General features: G+C 41.5%; 2 protein-coding genes across 3 annotated transcripts; one reads left to right on the forward strand and one right to left on the reverse strand.

The window, feature by feature from the left end:
- Window positions 1–276: 276 nt before the first annotated feature.
- On the forward strand, window positions 277–4,704 carry LOC311100279 (nucleophosmin-like). Of its 2 annotated transcripts, none has more exons than XM_084141134.1 (11): window positions 277–412; window positions 1,635–1,714; window positions 1,841–1,960; window positions 2,078–2,171; window positions 2,392–2,486; window positions 2,751–2,785; window positions 2,870–2,912; window positions 3,009–3,089; window positions 3,301–3,435; window positions 3,617–3,691; window positions 3,969–4,704. In XM_084141134.1, the coding sequence occupies exons 1-11, from the start codon at window positions 364–366 to the stop codon at window positions 4,017–4,019; spliced, it is 858 nt and encodes a 285-aa protein (XP_083997260.1). In that variant the 5' UTR covers window positions 277–363; the 3' UTR covers window positions 4,020–4,704. The 2 variants fall into 2 exon arrangements, with proteins under 2 accessions (XP_083997260.1, XP_083997261.1); XM_084141135.1 differs by having other exon boundaries at window positions 3,301–3,420.
- Window positions 4,705–10,930: 6,226 nt separating this feature from the next.
- LOC311099331 (T-cell leukemia homeobox protein 3-like) lies at window positions 10,931–17,665 on the reverse strand (the record flags this gene model as incomplete). Its single annotated transcript, XM_084140052.1, has 3 exons — window positions 10,931–11,144; window positions 12,878–13,115; window positions 17,224–17,665. 3 exons carry the CDS (start codon window positions 17,663–17,665, stop codon window positions 10,931–10,933), a joined length of 894 nt encoding a protein of 297 aa, XP_083996178.1.
- Window positions 17,666–18,711: the final 1,046 nt, after the last annotated feature.

The raw sequence follows: 18,711 nt of genomic DNA on the forward strand, positions 1-18,711 counted from the left end.
ACCTCATTCAAAACTATATCTCTGACTGGGACAGATAGAAAGATAGGAGAGAGCTTAAGCTTTCATGTTCTGTTGTACATTGCAAATGCTATCAATAAAATGTTTAGAGAAAATGTTGAGTGTGCGTGTACATTGAAAGAGGGATCTCTGGATTAAAGAAAATATAAAGTCAGTCAATGATCATGAATATTCATAAATACGTCTCTCAGTAAATAACTGTTGTGAATTAATTATACCAAAGAAAATCTTCCAGCGTTCTAGAAAGGAGGTGTGGCTATTGAGCCCGGGTAGTGTATGCATGCGTAGCTAAAGAAGCATTTCAGTTCATCGTCATCTTAGAAGAGCCCGCTGTCAGGAATCAAAATGAACGGGATTGACGAGGAACAAATGGGGCCACAGACCTTTCTCTATGGTGAGATACCCTCACTTTGTTTTGTTAACTGGCATAATTTGGTGTTTTCGGTATAATTTAAATTCCATATCAGCTAACGGTAGTTAGAAAGAAAAAGGGCTGTTCATCAGACACCAACATCGCACGAGGTAGGTAGCTACACAGCCAGCACAATTGGCTAGCTACAGTAACTAGTTAGCTACAATTAATTGGGGGATGTGAGTTTCGTGAACTTATGGTCCAGCAACGTTAACATTACTATTTCTGAATATAATGTCATTAGTTACAATGTTTGGGAATGGGAATGATTGACCCAGTTGTCAGCTTGGTAGTTAGCCACGAGACATGAACTCCGGCACCGAACGTTAGCCGGTATTAGTTAGCTAGCAAACCATCTTGAGACCTTAGGTAGAAAGCAAGCTTAGCTACTTTGGGTAAAATATGGGTAATGCTTTTATGCATATTGGTGCCCTGGTTGATTTAATTTGTTGTGGTAGCTGGGTCAGACTGATGGTAAATTCACATTGTTTGACAAAGTTGACATTACAGGGAAGGCTAGCTGGCCCTCCATGCGTTTAACATTTCTGAACACGTGCTTTGAAGATGGCGCACGAGGCGGTCTAGAAATGTGTTCATGCAGCGCAGCAAGATTTTGTTAACGTTGCCTCCTAAATTGCTAGTTTTGGCTAAAACGGTTTAACTAGTTACCTGTAATAATTTATCCACTTTCATTAAGTTACATTTTATTAATGCATGACATGCTCTGTTAGGGAGTTGGCGTTAACAGCCAGATTGAAATGGTGATTGGACAATAAACATAATATGTGATGAACTCCAAATTGTACATGCGATGTCTTTTGTAAATTGTTGTGTAAAGTTAGTTCGACTCATATTAAATATTTTTATAGCAACATGTCGTAACAGCTAGTTGAATTGAACACGTTCCCTTTGTCAGGGCTCACATGTTGGCCTAGCCTCAGTCAGACCTAACTGGGAGAAGACCAGGGAAGGGCTACCTTGTCCACAAGTTACCGGTTTATGTGCATGATTTTCCTCCAGCCAAAGCACAAACACAACTAATTCAACATAGCATAGTCTTAAGTTGAGTCTTTATTAGTTGTATCTGAAGTCTTACCAATTTATTACAGGGTAATAAATTGCCCACCCCAACATTGGACCCCTTTCCCTGAGTTGATGGCAATGTAGTATTTTCTCATATGTAATTGACCCTTTATCTCAACAGGGTGCGCGTTGAAATCTGGGAAGGATATTGTCTTCAACCCAGAAGAGGATGACTTTGAGCACCAGCTGGACTTAAGGATGGTGAGGGTTACTGGTGCATCTTTTCTATAGAATTTTAATTGATGGCAAGATATCTGTTTAACCATTTCTCATTATAGGTATGATGAAATATTTCTGAACTTGGTGTCTCCTGTTGATTGCTCTTAGGTGTGTGTGGACCCCAGCACCAAGGATGAGCTGCATGTTGTGGAGGTGGAAGGACAGGACGCAGAGGGTGAGAAGGTGAAGGTTGTGCTAGCTGCACTCAAACCCTCCACCTTGCCAAGTGTGAGTAGTCAAACATAAGTGTCATCAATACTTCTGTTCTGTTCCTGAATGGGAGATGGTGGTTGTATGGCCTGTGTAGAGTTCATGCTGATTTAAGGAGTTAATTGTGTGTTGCAGGTGTGTCTTAGTGGGTTCGCAATCACATCCCCCGCAGTTTTCCGTCTCAAGGCTGGTTCCGGTCCAATCCACATCAGTGGCCAGCACCTTGTCAGTGAGTATGGCTTATCTCAGGACAATGTTACTCCCATGGTATCTTTAGTGCTGCCATGGCCTCTGTAGTCAGATATGATACTGGTTGAGATTATCTACTGATGCGTTTTCAACACTGAGACTGAAAATGTCAATTTCTGGGAGAATGATTTGATCGATTTAATCCTTTTTAAATTGTCGTGTCCTATTCACTCAAAGTTAACGCATTGTTTTTCCACCAGTGATGGGAGGAGACCAAACTTTGGACGATGAAGAGGAAGAAGAGGTACAAACGTCCAAGAAAAGGCCTGCATCAGTACCAGCACTTAAATCTCAGGTTAGTCCCGAATACTGGCCTTTAAGCCGAAACGCCAGCTGGAAAATACCCTGCGTTACGGAATGTACACGTCTGGTGCCCTAATATCGCATGGCCTCTAGTCGAAGATGATTTGTTGAGCTGATTTACTGACCCATATTCACCACTGCTTACCAAAAGACTGAAGATGGCCGTTCACATTTCTTAGAGAATGTTATCCGCTCTTGCTTCACACATCCTCACCTCATGACACTTACCATGTCCTTCCCTTTCTACCCTTCACAGAAGAAGATGAAGATGGATGATGATGAAGATGAGGAGTAAGTGTAGTGTTTGACTGACTAACCAGTGTTCCCTGCTGATGTTTTTATAAAGAGTTGATTTGTAACACGTCTCCTCTTTAGGGATGATGAAGAGGAGAGTGAGGCTGAAGAAACTCCTGTTAAGGTTAGTGCCTTTATTTGCACAACTGTAATTTAGTTTATTTAAGCCTATTCTCATTCTACCTTTGAAAATGACACTAGAAACCTCTGTTTTACTCAGGTTAAGCAGACTCCGTCCAAACCTCGGACTCCTGCCCAGAATGGAAAGGGCCCTAAAGCCAACACACCAGCTGGAAAACAGGTAGTCCTCTTTACGCATCTTCTGCCCTACCATTACATGGTTTCTAGTCGAAGATGATATTTGTTGAGCTGATGGTTAACTGAAGCATTTTCAACACTGCTTACCAAAAGACTGAGACTGAAGATGACCACTCCCATATCTGAGAGTATTATTGTAGTGATGTAACATGACTAACATACATGTCTTGTCTAACAATTTCTCTGATTTTAAGTCAAAGACGCCTGACAAGGGCAAGGGTGACAAAAATGGCCAGACCCCCAAAGCAACCCCTAAAACACCTCTGACCCCCAAACCAGTCCTCACCGTCCCTGAGCTGAAGGCCAAGATGAAGGTGACTGTGGAGAAGGTTGGTGTCTGATGTGTTCTGTGTATGATATTATCTGGAAATACACTGGCCTTACACTGAGATTGGATGAGCTGATCTAGCTGATGTATGTTAAAATACTGTTAACCAAAAGACAGAACGAACACAATGCTAAAGGGACACATCTAAATACCTATAGTAATGTCATATATTGTTATTTCAGGGAGTGAACCTGCCTAAACTCCAGCCCAAGTTCGAGAGCTTTGTGAAGAACAGCTTCAGAGTCACAGACACCAAGGTATGGAAATGCTCCTCAGGAACTTTGTGAAATTTGACTTGTCTGTCAGGAACGCAATGTGGTTCAATTGTATGTTTGGGAAATGACAACCATAGTGCTGTCAGGGAAAACATCCCTGAAGCGCAATGAAGACAATTCTGATTTTGATCAGCAGTGAGAAACACACACTAATACCTTTAAGAAGTTCTGAGCTCTCACCAATGACATGTTTTGTGACCAGTACAATGACAATTACGATTTATACTTTGGTAAATGTGTTTTCCCCGTCTTTTTTCAGATCATAGAAGAACTGTGGAAGTGGAGACAGACTGTGGAAGACAAAAAATAACTATTTTTGGTTGAACCTTTTTTTAGTTTTCTTATTTTGCAACCACCACACCCCTTCCACACACACACATTTGGCCTGCTCTGCCCTCTCCTGGCCCTTCCCATGTCTGAATCAAACTGCCACAGCATTTAGCCCGTCCAGTCCCCAGTGCCCTGCTGTGGCACACCGACTAGTATGGAGCTAATAAGACTGAGCCCCATGGCACTACCGGCACCATGACCCTCTCAGAGGACGGGGGGGTGATACTATTCCAGCTTTCATGTGGAAGGACCTGGGAAAACCCACTTGGAACTTAGCATTTTGTAAAATAAATCCTTGCTACTGTGTTAATGTCTGGTCAGTTGGTGTTGAAAAGTACTGACCCTCTGGCAGTGTGGAAGGTATCTGTTCATGTATGTTCTTTTTGAGTTATGTTTGTAAATGGGTCTAGTGAATTGATGGTCGTTCACGTCATCCATAAGCTGTTGGGTGTATGGACGTTCCTGTCCTTCCCTTCCAGAGGGTAGGTTCCACAGGGTCTGAGACATTAACATTGGGCCAATCATTGTCTTAATTTAACTGTTCAATGGTTTTAAGTCATGCTCACGGTTTTATTATGATTTGCAATAAGGGTAGAGTGAAGCAGCTAATGCACCGGTGTCCTGAATGTCATCTGAAAGTTAATAAATAATTGTCTTGTATCATACCTGCTTTGTGACCATGTAATTTCTGTAATGTTGAATTGCTATACAAAGTCAATGAAGAGCTCTAGCCACTGCAATATTGTGATCAGCAATGAAAATGTTGGGAATACTTTTGTATTTTATTGATGACTACATAGTACAATTTCATTGTGACTGCTAATAATATCCTCTACGTGAACCTCTGAAGAACTGTTGGCCTACTCTGATAATACTCATTCAAACATGGAAAGGAGCATAGATGTCTGACCTCAAGCTCAACAAGACAGTGCTGCTTTTCCTTGGGAAGGCATGCCCATTTTTGACAACTGATGCAGAGATCATTACTGCTGCAATCTTGCTGATTGACCTACAGTGAGAGAAAAAAGTATTTGATCCCCTGCTGATTTTGTATGTTTGCCCACTGACAAAGAAATGATCAGTCTGTAATTTTAATGGTAGGTTTATTTGAACAGAGAAAAAATAAAATAAAAATCCTGAAAAACGCACGTCAAAAATGTTATAAATTGATTTGCATTTTAATGAGGAAAATAAGTATTTGACCCCCTCTCAATCAGAAAGATTTCTGGCTCCCAGGTGTCATTTATACAGGTAATGAGCTGAGATTAGGAGCACACTCTTAAAGGGAGTGCTCCTAATTTCATTTTTTTACCTGTATAAAAGACACCTGTCCACAAAAGCAATCAATCAGATTCCAAACTCTCCAACATGGCCAAGACCAAAGAGCTCTCCAAGGATGTCAGGGAAGATTGTAGACCTACACAAGGCTGGAATGGGCTACAAAACCATCGCCAAGCAGCTTGGTGAGAAGGTGACAACAGTTGGTGGGATTATTCGCAAATGGAAGAAAAACAAAAGACCTGTCAATCTCCCTCGGCCTAGAGCTCCATGCAAGATCTCACCTTGTGGAGTTGCAATGATCATGAGAACGGTGAGGATTCAGCCCAGACCTGCACGGGATGATCTTGTCAATGATCTCAAGGCAGCTGGGACCATAGTCACCAAGAAAACAATTGGTAACACACTTCGCCGTGAAGGACTGAAATCCTGCAGCGCCCGCAAGGTCCCCCTGCTCAAGAAAGCACATATACATGGCCCTCTGAAGTTTGCCAATGAACATCTGAATGATTCAGAGGAGAACTGGGTGAAAGTGTTGTGGTCAGATGAGACCAAAATGGAGCTCTTTGGCATCAACTCAACTCGCCGTGTTTGGAGGAGGAGGAATGCTGCCTATGACCCCAAGAACACCATCCCCACCGTCAAACATGGGGGTGGAAACATTATGCTTTGGAGGTGTTTTTCTGCTAAGGGGACAGGACAACTTCACCGCATCAAAGGGATGATGGACGGGGCCATGTACCGTCAAATCTTAGGTGAGAATCTCCTTCCCTCATCCAGGGAATTGAAAATGGGTCGTGGATGGGTATTCTAGCATGACAATGACCCAAAACACACGGCCAAGGCAACAAAGGAGTGGCTCAAGAAGAAGCACATCAAGGTCCTGGAGTGGCCTAGCCAGTCTCCAGACCTTAATCCCATAGAAAATCTGTGGAGGGAGCTGAAGGTTTGAGTTGCCAAACGTCAGGCTCGAAACCTTAATGACTTGGAGAAGATCTGCAAAGAGGAGTGGGACAAAATCCCTCCTGAGATGTGTGCAAATCTGGTGGCCAACTACAAGAAACGTCTGACCTCTGTGATTGCCAACAAGGGTTTTTCAACCAAGTACTAAATCATGTTTTGCAGAGGGGTCAAATACTTATTTCCCTTATTAAAATGCAAATCAATTTATAACATTTTTGACATGCATTTTTCTGATTTTTTTGTTGTTATTCTGTCTCTCACTGTTCAAATATACCTACCATTAAAATTATAGACTGATCATTTCTTTGTCAGTGGGCAAATGTACAAAATCAGCAGGGGATCAAATATTTTTTTCCCTCACTGTAGGTTGGAGTCATTAAAACTCGTTTTTCAACCACTCCACAAATTTCTTATTAACTATAGTTTTGGCAAGTTGGTTAGGACATCTACTTTGTGCATGACACAAGTAATTTTTCCAACAATTGTTTACAGAAAGATTATTTCTCTTATAATTCACTGTATCACAATTCCAGTGGGTCAGAAGTTTACATACACTAAGTTGACTGTGCCTTCAAACAGCTTGGAAAATTCCAGAAAATGATGTAATGGCTTTAGAAGCTTCTGATAGGCTAATTTACATAATTTGAGTCAATTGGAGGTGTACCTGTGGATGTATTTCAAGGCCTACCTTCAAACTCAGTGCCTCTGTTTGACATCACGGGAAATTCAAAAGAAATTAGCCAAGACCTCAGAAAAAAATGTGTAGGCTTCCATCCTTGGGAGCAATTTCCAAACGCCTGAAGGTACCACGTTCATCTGTACAAACAATAGTACGCAAGTATAAACACTATGGGACCATACAGCTCAGGAAGGAGACGCGTTCTGTCTCCTAGACATGAACGTACTTTGGTGCGAAAAGTGCAAATCAATCCCAGAACAACAGCAAAGGACCTTGTGAAGATGCTGGAGGAAACAGGTACAAAAGTATCTATATCCACAGTAAAACGAGTCCTATATCAACATAACCTGAAAGGCCGTTCAGCAAGGAAGAAGCCACTGCTCAAAACCGCCATAAAAAAAACAGACTATGGTTTGCAACTGCGCATGGGGACAAAGATCGTACTTTTTGGAGAAATGTCCTCTGGTCTGATGAAACAAAAATTGAACTGTTTGGCCATAATGACCATCGTTTTGTTTGGAGGAAAAAGGGGTACGCTTGCAAGCCGAAGAACACAATCCCAACCGTGAAGCACGGGGGTGGCAAATATTAATTGAGTGTATGTAAACTTCTGACCCACTGGGAATGTGATGAAATAAATAAAAGCTGAAATAAATAATTATCTCTACTATTATTCCGACGTTTCACATTCTTAAAATAAAGTTGTGATCCTATCTGACCTAAGACAGGGAATTTTTACTAGGATTAAATGTCAGGAATTGTGAAAAACTGAGTTTAAATGTATTTGGCTAAGGTGTATGTAAACTTCCGACTTCAACTGTACGTCTCAGGCTCTGCACTCTTTGTTGGCATTACACCTGGCTCCTACCAGGTGACATGGAAAGGTCCTCACCATAGACACGGGAAGTAGGGGTGCTGCAGCACCCCCTGATAAATCCCACCCCCCTCCCCCAAAATACACTTTGTGAACTAGGCCTTTTATTATCCTGTATGAGCAGAGAAAAATACTCCTCAGCACCCCCACCCCAAAACATATTCCGCGGCCATGGTCCTCACCTTACCTTATTACTACTGGTGTCCACTAGGGGGGCTCTGTACTAGGTCTCATTTGTTTTTCTCCATACACAAAATCACTTGGTCTGTCACATCCTCATATGTGGTATGGCAACTGCTTGGCCTCCGACCGCAAGGCACTACAGAGGGTAGTGCGTACGGCCCAGTACATCACTGGGGCCAAGCTTCCTGCCATCCAGGACCTCTATACCAGACGGTGTCAGAGGAAGGCCCTCAAAATTGTCAAAGACTCCAGCCACCCTAGTCATAGACTGTTCTCTCTGCTACCGCACGGCAAGCGGTACCGGAGTGCCAAGTCTAGGTCCAAAAGACTTCTCAACAGCTTCTACCCCCAAGCCATAAGACTCCTGAACATCTAATCATGGCTACCCGGACTATTTGCACTGCCCCCCCACCCAATCTTTTTACGCTGCTGCTACTCTGTTAATTATTTATGCATAGTCACTTTAAATCTACCCACATGTACATATTATTTCAACTACCTCAACTAGCCGGTGCCCCTGCACATTGACTCTGCACCGGTACCCCCCTGTATATATAGCCTCCCTACTGTTATTTTATTTTACTTCTGCTCTTTTTTTCTCAACACATTTTTTGTTGTTGTTTTATTTTACTTTTTAATTAAAAATAAATGCACTGTTGGTTAAGGGCTGTAAGTAAGCATTTCACTGTAATGTCTGCACCTGTTGTATTCGGCGCATGTGGCCAATAACATTTGATTTGATTTGATTTGATATGGTCTCTCATCAGATGGTTCTCAAGTATTTTCGTCCCACTTCACCTCTGACATTTTGCCTATTATCTCTGTGTCTGGCAGACATCTCTGATACTAGACAGCGCTGCTATTCCTTCCTTGAAGGCCTGCCAGCTCCAGGACCTCTCTATCACCGATGACAACTCCATTGTGTCCAAGTCCTTGACTGCGGTGGGACGACACCCTGTACTAGACAAAGTCAGTATGTTTGTAGGTTTGGGATGTCACGGCGTCTCATTCCCCTACGAGTCAGTATAGACTCTGGCCAACAAAGGGGGCTAGTGTACAAGTCAGCCCTTTGCCCGGCAGCCTTGGTTGTGTTGCATCCATGAGGGGTGATCACATCTCATCCTCCCCCCAGACCTGGATACTTCCTGTATCAGTTAACCTGAACAGAGAGGCTTTATTAATGGCTGCTCTCCCTAATGGCATCAGACTGTCAGGAAGAGGGTTAGTCCTGTTGCAACATCACGTCTGCGCAGCTCTACTGTGTGTGGCTATGAATAGTCCTACCATACAAAGAGCTATTGGTGATTCTGTAGCTTTAAATGGGGATGCTGAGATATATATTCTGATTTAGTTTTGGACCACATTCATAATGGACACAACACACAGACCTATCCATCTCCCCCAGGTCAGCTGAATGTGAGTCTGCAGCACTCAGGGAGAGGGGATTTAATGGGGAGAGCCTTTTTATGGTCTCTGTGGATCTCCTCACCACCTGTAAGTGCCTTAGATTTGTCGTATAGGCTAAATCTGCCCTGGTCAATGTGTTTTTGTCCGAGATAGCGTTAGTGATATGGATATTTATGGTGCAGTTCAGTTTTCATGGTATTTGTGTGTAATGAGCATGTTGTGCAGATATTCTATTGTATATGTAAACAATACAGTAGCTATGGAGACCAATAGAAGGGCACAGGAAAATAAAGAGAGTGATTCAAAGCAAAAACAAGATAATCATTTTTTGTTATTAGGTTTTGTTTAGTTATTTACATATTTATCAAATACAAAGTATAATACATAGGGAGGCATCCTGTCCATCTATTACACTACATCAAACATTCTCAGATGTCTCATAGGACAAGTCTCAGGTCTAGTATGCCACCCTCATGCACGTCTCTTCCCAGTGAATGGGTCCAGCCTGACATGAATAAAACAGCTTCTTGCTCGACTGGCAAATATTATTATTCTAAAATAGCCCTTGAGCTGTGTATTAACCCTTCAATTAATTATATATAAAAAATGATATGTATTGCTAGTGTTCTGGGTGGATCCTGTTTAAAGAGGTAGCAGTTATCTGGTTTTGGATGTCCAGACAAAACTAAACACTATCCCAATAGAACAGTAAGCAGTCGATCCTACAATATTTCACTTGTAGATATCTGGTTTTATAGTTTCCCTTCTTATTCAAATGTAACCACTGCATGCCCCCTAATTGAGCTTTAGAGTGATAGTAGATTGGAATGGAAGCCTGTACGTGTACGTACATTCAGTGGCTTTCTAGGATCAGTGTTGCCAATGTCCGTCAATACAAAAATCCTTCTTACTAGCAGTCCGGAGAGGAAATTAGATTTAATTCAAGATGGAAAAGGAGAGGATGATGAGATTCATTCCATGCAACAACAAAGGTTTATATATTCTCCAAATAGTATATTCTCTTTCTCTCTCCATTTCCCATCAATTTTCTCATCCTTTGCAGACTGGTCAGCTTTAAGATGCAAGGGCACAGAGCTGGTAGTGTAACTAGTGGTGAATGAACAGATGGGACGTGGGAGGAAGAAATTAGCCAATCTGTGCTGCGTCAGTCAGTCAATATGTCTGTTTGGAATGATGGGGCTGGCTCAGTGATGTGTGTCACGTACATCGCCACAGGTCATAAGCTACCACCCAGGAATTATCTGACACAAGGACCCATACAGCATACATTCTGCATGGCCAGATCATATCAGGGTAGGAAACTACTGAGTTTTTGTTTCATCTTCAGACTCCCTCAGACACAGTTTGGCTATGTTCTGGAAGGACAATAATAAATCACTCAATTCACTTTGCTCACGGGTCGGTCACCTTGGTGCAGTTTCTTAGATATCAGTCAGTAAGCTTTTTGACCAGTCAGAGTGTGTAATGTCCAGAGGGCCCCAACCTGTCACACTAGAGCGGTGACACTGCCCATCTTTGCTGCTTCCTCAGAGGCCCACGGCTGCAGGTTCTGCAGTGCGAACAGGGAGGAGTTGTGGATGCAAAGTGGATCGGACAGAACCGAATCGCTCAGGGACTTCTGGAAGGCATCGTGCTGCAGCTGGATCATCAGCCGATTGGCCTGCTGACGCTCCGCTTCCCTCTCCTCAGCCGTCTGTCGCCTGGCAACGAATACAGGGCAGGTAAGGAGAGGACAGGGACAGGACAGACGCAGACAGGACACTTATTAAGATTCACTGTTAGAGGACTTGGCCATACAGAGAGAAAATGTGATGCACCCAGAGACATCGAGGCCAACATCAGAACAGGGACACATGGTTGGTGCAGTACAGCAGGAGAGACACCACACTGGCATGAGCCATAATGACACATGGGAGAAACCAGAGAGGACACTAACCAATGTTGCCAAACAAAACCTGATTGCACATGATTGCACTCAAGATGGAGCCACTCTTGAAGATAACATTTGTAACAGAACTTTTCTGTGAATATTTTATATTTTGTAGAAAGCACTATCAAAATAGTAACAGATTGGTGTTATCCTTATGTTTAGGTAAATTTGCAAACATATAAAATTGGTAGGCCTAATTTATTATTTGTTGTTTGACCTTTGACACATTCCAACAGCAACCTCATGTCGGGGAAGTAGCTGGTATTATCACATTAATAATTTCTGAAAATCGAAGAATGGTCGGTACAATTAATCTAGCGCCAAATTGTTTCATAATAGGCCTACAACGTTGCATTTATTCACATTTGTAAATCTGCGCTGAGCCTGACATCTTTTATTAACAGTGTTTAGGCCTAAGCTACTGTGAGCACAACAGCGTGCCTTTTTTCGCAGCTGATGACTGCCAAAAATAAATGCTAGGTTAGGATATGTTAAACTATGTTTTATAATGATATTACCATAAAATAGGCTAGTTACACTTGTTAGCTATATAACCTATGGTTTTCTTTGTCGAATAGAAATAATAATGCAGATATGTGTGCTGACATAGCATACGTAGATTAATCCTAGCCCAACATAAGATAGGCTATAGGCTAATTTATTTTTGTCATGAGTCAATTGGTAGTCCTACTACAGTACATCTTACTCAACAAATAACACAGATGACACTAGAGCCATAACAATACTTGGCAATACTCATAAACCTAGCCCTATCAAACTAACTCTCTTAACATTGATTATTGTATTCTATTTTATTGCATTTGTTCCAAAAATGCTCTTTCCCCGATATAACATCACATTTTATTGTGTTGCCTACATTACATGTTATTGTGTAGCCTGCGCTGTAGTGTGGTTGTGCAAGTGATCCAGTTCATATTTGATAAGCTATTAAAATCTGAATGTTTTATCGCCAACACTGTCAAGACATATTTTCCAAATGCCACAAACTCTTTGATCCAAACACTTAGTACAATGTTAATTACACTCTATGGAGCTGAATGAAAGGTATTAGGAAAAGTACAATCCATGGACTGTCCCCAGACTTCTGTTCTGACTGTAGAAGGTTATGGTGGGAAAAGACAGGTTGGGTTGGGGAGGCTTAGCTGTCAGTAACATAAAGGGGGTGAATATGCCTGTTAGGTTGAGTGCACATGAGTTATTGGGTGCGCATTAGCATTGATAAACTAGGTTATCTAGGGCCTTAGCACACCTCTATAACATGTATTAGAACTCTAAGTTACTGGTGATATTGCAGTTTTATTCAAGCTATAATTCTCAAAATTGGAAACTGACATTAGAAAGTGGTAATTGATGATGTGCTGTTGTGTTGGCCACTGATAGAGAGTGAACCCATACTAGATCATCCTCTTTCTCCAGAGAAACCACATGGAAAACAAATCATCCTCATCTCTCTCCCTCCCCTTCTCCAGCCCAGTGTCTCACCTCCACTTGGTCCTGCGGTTCTGAAACCAGGTCTTGACCTGTGCGTCGGTCATCTTGAGGGTCTTGGCGAGAGCAGCCCGCTCAGCGCTGGCTAGGTACTTCTGTCTGTGGAAGCGTTTCTCCAGCTCACAGATCTGCACGCGGGAGAAGGATGTCCGCGGCTTCTTCCTCTTCGGAGGGGTGCGGTTCTGGTAGGGGTGACCGATTCGCCTGGCCACTGTGAATGGCGTCAGTGCAGCTATGTGTGTGTAGGTTTGCGTGTGTGTGTGTGTGTGTGTGTGTGTGTGTGTGTGTGTGTGTGTGTGTGTGTGTGTGTGTGTGTGTGTGTGTGAGGAAGGGACATTGGACAAACAAAGAGAGCAAGTCATGCACAGGTTGACAGGATCTTGTGTTGTGTTCAATTTGTTGAAGAACATTGTATTGTAAATGTAATCTAAAATCTAAATAAATTCACACGCTCATTGGTTTGACCTACTAATATTTCCCCCTCTTCTCTCTCATAGAGCTGGAATGTTTGAGTGTTTTACGGGTCTTTAGAGGCCTATTTTTGCCTTTGAATAATGCTATTCTAATTCTAATCAACACTAAATCCATGTTCACCATATTCTTAAGTATTATCTATTTTCAAACAAAATGATCAATTCAGTCTAAGTCCATGTTTAGTTAAATACAAGTAAAAATCCAGATATTTTATTATATTTCAACTTATACAATGGGTTTTTATAGTGGTTTATAGTAGCAGAAAGATTGCTGTAATAGTGATGTAATATTCTGAATATTTATAGGCCTATACATTGACAGTTAATTATGCTGAGGATGTTGATGAAAAGAGGTGTGTTTTCCCCATTCATTTCTGATGTGGAGAGCTTCTTGCTTTCGTCACAAAAGGCTGACACACAATCATATATAACCCTCCTGCAATATTAATGACACTTTACATCTGCATAGTTCCTCCCAGAAGAAAAACAAAAGTCCTGATAAATATTACAGGCCATCCACTGGGACACAGAATGGGAAACATTTACGTTTCAGATGAAGAGGTTCTCCTATTTTACTTTTTACTTTTTGGAGTGTCCCGATTATTTTATTACAACGTTACTATATAATAACGGATAAGGCAAACAGTAGGCTACCATATTGCCCAATTATCTATTATAAGTTAATTTCTGTTGAAAAGAATACGTAGCTTGTAACGTAATAAGAATAATCTACTCTCAGTTACATTAGATGTTCCATGTAAACATTTAGTTTAAATAAATAGAAACATAAATCCAAAAAGCAAACAGATTAATTGATTAATAAATGCACATTGTGTTAGGCTATACCCCAATATATAATAATAATAATAATAATACACTTATAATTGTAATATTTCCCGTTTAGCAAGACACGCACACACACATACACGGGGACTGTGAAGAGACACACACACGGGCACAGACACACACATACAGTGGGGGAAAAAAGTATTTAGTCAGCCACCAATTGTGCAAGTTCTCCCACTTAAAAAGATGAGAGAGGCCTGTAATTTTCATCATAGGTACACGTCAACTATGACAGACAAGTTGAGAAATTTTTTTCCAGAAAATCCCATTGTAGGATTTTTAATGAATTTATTTGCAAATTATGGTGGAAAATAAGTATTTGGTCACCTACAAACAAGCAAGATTTCTGGCTCTCACAGACCTGTAACTTCTTCTTTAAGAGGCTCCTCTGTCCTCCACTCGTTACCTGTATTAATGGCACCTGTTTGAACTTGTTATCAGTATAAAACACACCTGTCCACAACCTCAAACAGTCACACTCCAAACTCCACAATGGCCAAGACCAAAGAGCTGTCAAAGGACACCAAAAACAAAATTGTAGACCTGCACCAGGCTGGGAAGACTGAATCTGCAATAGGTAAGCAGCTTGGTTTGAAGAAATCAACTGTGGGAGCAATTATTAGGAAATGGAAGACATAAAAGACCACTGATAATCTCCCTCGATCTGGGACTCCACGCAAGATCTCACCCAGTGGGGTCAAAATGATCACAAGAACGGTGAGCAAAAATCCCAGAACCACACGGGGGGACCTAGTGAATGACCTGCAGAGAGCTGGGACCAAAGTAACAAAGCCTACCATCAGTAACACACTACGCCGCCAGGGACTCAAATCCTGCAGTGCGAGACGTGTCTCCCTGCTTAAGCCAGTACATGTCCAGGCCCGTCTGAAGTGCATTTGGATGATCCAGAAGAGGATTGGGAGAATGTCATATGGTCAGATGAAACCAAAATATAACTTTTTGGTAAAAACTCAACTCGTCATGTTTGGAGGACAAAGAATGCTGAGTTGCATCCAAAGAACACCATACCTACTGTGAAGCATGGGGTTGGAAACATCATGCTTTTGGGCTGTTTTTCTGCAAAGGGACCAGGACGACTGATCCGTGTAAAGGAAAGAATGAATGGGGCCATGTATCGTGAGATTTTGAGTGAAACCCTCCTTCCATCAGCAAGGGCATTGAAGATGAAATGTGGCTGGGTCTTTCAGCATGACAATGATCCCAAACACACCGCCCGGGCAACGAAGGAGTGGCTTCGTAAGAAGCATTTCAAGGTCCTGGAGTGGCCTAGCCAGTCTCCAGATCTCAACCCCATAGAAAATCTTTGGAGGGAGTTGAAAGTCTGTGTTGCCCAGCGACAGCCCCAAAACATCACTGCTCTAGAGGAGATCTGCATGGATGAATGGGCCAAAATACCAGCAACAGTGTGTGAAAACCTTGTGAAGACTTACAGAAAACGTTTGACCTGTGTCATTGCCAACAAAGGGTATATAACAAAGCATTGAGAAACTTTTGTTATTGACCAAATACTTATTTTCCACCATCATATGCCAATAAAATCATTAAAAATCCTACAATGTGATTTTCTGGATTTTTTTTTCTCATTTTGTCTGTCATAGTTGACGTGTACCTATGATGAAAATTACAGGCCTCTCTCATCTTTTTAAGTGGGAGAACTTGCACAATTGGTGGCTGACTAAATACTTTTTTTCCCCACTGTACATATGTACATGCTAACACACGCACTCTACACACACGTACACATGGATTTGTATTGTAGATATGTGGTAGTAGAGTAGTGGCCTGAGGGCACACACTTAATGTGTTGTGAAAAGTGTTATGAAATGTAATGTCATGTAATATTTTTAATTGTATATAACTGCCTTAATGTTGCTTGACCCCAGGAAGAGTAAGGCAGCAGCTAATGAGAATCCTTAATAAATACACACACGCACACACACACACACACACACACACACACACACACACAAACACACACAAAACAGTTCCTTCAGTAGTAGCCAAATAGAATTGGGTTTTGGTGTAGCTAATAGACTATATGAAGATGTCTGAAACACTTGTGCAATGTATCGTAGCAATTTCGATAAGAGCGCATCCCTCCTATCGATTTAATCAATCGAAATATTATTCAAAATGTGGATAAAATGTTTTTATTTTCATTGACGGTTCTAAATGGTTAAAAAGCGAAATAATTATTGTTCAGTGCGAGTCTACAGTTTGTGTTTATTTATTAGAATTACACTGGTTGCAATTTGATATTTGTGATCAGTTGATATTTGCTTGTTACATTTTGTGGTAAAACCTGTAAGAAAGTTGTGTCTTATGATACATTAATTGGCATAGTTTTAATAATAATAATAATAATAATATGCCATTTAGCAGATGCTTTTATCCAAAGCGACTTACAGTCATGCGTGCATACATTTTTACGTATGGGTGGTCCCGGGGATCGAACCCACTACCCTGGCGTTACAAGCGCCATGCTCTACCAATTGGTGAAAACTGCAAAGTATTGTAACTTGTGCCGAATGAATCGCTTTAAGAGAACGGCCCTAATTCGGCCAGTATTTCTATAGGCCTACCCCACATTTAAAAGTGTATTTTAATTTTTTTGTCAGGCTTTATCCTTTGAGTTAAACTTTACTTTGAAATAAGAATATTTAATTATTTAGATCTGTTTTTCATCAAATATTTGTTTTGTATGCTATTGTTGATTTTATTTCTGTCAACATGTAGCCCAGGCCTACACATTTTCCCTCAATATAAAGCTTTCATAATTAGACTAAAATGCAAGTTCATGTGGTTCAACTGATTAGACTAGTCCAGTATACTTTATTTGTGGACCTGGTCAATTCCATTTCAACTCCATGAGTGAAATGAAAATTCATCTTTGAAAAAGAATAGACTAGCATACGAAAACCCTGAATTTACCGATTTAAAATGGAAATTACCACATCCTGGTGAATAGAGTAAAATACACTTTGAATGGAGATAGTTTACCTGCAAATCTTTCCTTTGCAAATCTTTGGCTGTTCTCCATCCAGGGGAAGCTGATGCTGCCTAGCCCCGGTACCGCGCTGGCTAAAGAAGGAGGCACTGCGGCGGCCAGCGGCCTGTGCGCCGGGACGCGTATCACCCCTCCTGGGGTGAAAGTCAAGTTCACTCCGTATGCACTTGATTCCTCGTATGATGATGCAATGCCATGGAAAGAACCGGAAAGCGAAGTGAAGGGCGCTACACTGGCTCCAGTTGGACTACCGAGCTGGTAACCTCCTCCACTTGTGGAGTTGCCAGTATTCGAAACATTCCGGGTCGTGTTCTGTGATCCGTCCTGGTCGGTACCACTGAGAATCTGGTCAATGCCGAAACTAATAGGTTCATGCTGGGCAGGTTGTGGGGGCTGACTTACGCCGCTGGGGCTTATGCTTGGCGCCCGCTCCATTCTCGCTCCAAGAACCTTTCCAGCCCCTTTATGCAGTCCTCGGACAGAGCCGATGATGCAAAAGGAACGATGTGTACGAGTAAAAATTGGTTATGTTGGGTTAAGCATCTAGCTCTTTCCCTTTTAAAGCTCGTTTTGGATAGTTTGCTTGCTATGGCCTTCTATGGCAGCGAGTTTTCCACCATCCTTCGCGGCTCTGAAGGATCCGTCCATCTGAAATTTGATGAAGTTGTGTACGTTGATTTTGGTTTTGCACGTTGATTTTGCTATGCAGGGCAATCGCTACTTGGGACAATTCTCCTCTGCCCACACCCCGCGCCCGCAATAATGTTTCCTCTTTCCCTCTTCCTATTGGTTGGAGGAGCTTTTCCGCCACATCATTGGTTGAAGTTTTAACTTTATTTTGCTGAATTGAATGCGAGCTAACGGAACATTCCAAAGTGACATAATTTTTTAAAAAGCACACATTGTGGCGGATTCATTAACATCTTTATTGTCTGTATAGTCGACTAACAATTATGCGTAGTTATAGTGTATCATAAACACCGTTTATAAAACAGGGAATGCTTTCGGAGATTTAATGACACTGCTTTTATTGGCCTAATGATTATGCATTCCTAATTAGCCTATTTCTACATCAGTGGCTTATCCAAATTCTGATTTGTATAATTTGAGTTTCTACTTTAAAAGTATGAAAAATGTATGCACTCACTAACTGTTAGTCGCTCTGGATAAGAGCGTCTGCTAAATGACTAAAATGTAAATGTAAAAAGTCCATAGCCTATTTTGTCTTTTGATAGGCTATGGGTTTATTCTACAACCGTTATCCATTCGCTTTGGATCGAAATAATGTAGGACTATTAATTACAATTAAGTGGAAGCCTACACAAAATGATCATAACAAAATGCTTTCATGGCTAGCAAGCCTATAAAGGAGGCATCATATTGGCATCGTCCCACACGCCATTGGTGGTGGTGGCATGGTGACGGTGGTCAATTCTGAATGGTCAATGCAAGCTAAATAAGAATGCAGGCTTATGCTTAAT

The sequence above is a fragment of the Coregonus lavaretus genome (assembly GCF_964263955.1).
Source record: "Coregonus lavaretus genome assembly, chromosome: 24".
Taxonomy (NCBI): Eukaryota; Metazoa; Chordata; class Actinopteri; order Salmoniformes; family Salmonidae; genus Coregonus; species Coregonus lavaretus.

Excerpts from the sequence above, each read along its gene's own strand:
- LOC311100279 (XM_084141134.1), top strand. The coding sequence starts at position 364 with ATGAACGGGATTGACGAGGAACAAATGGGGCCACAGACCTTTCTCTAT. Across the intron at positions 2,786-2,869 it reads GATGATGATGAAGATGAGGA|GGATGATGAAGAGGAGAGTG; the intron begins GTAAGTGTAGTG and ends TCTCCTCTTTAG. Across the intron at positions 3,436-3,616 it reads TGAAGGTGACTGTGGAGAAG|GGAGTGAACCTGCCTAAACT; the intron begins GTTGGTGTCTGA and ends TTGTTATTTCAG.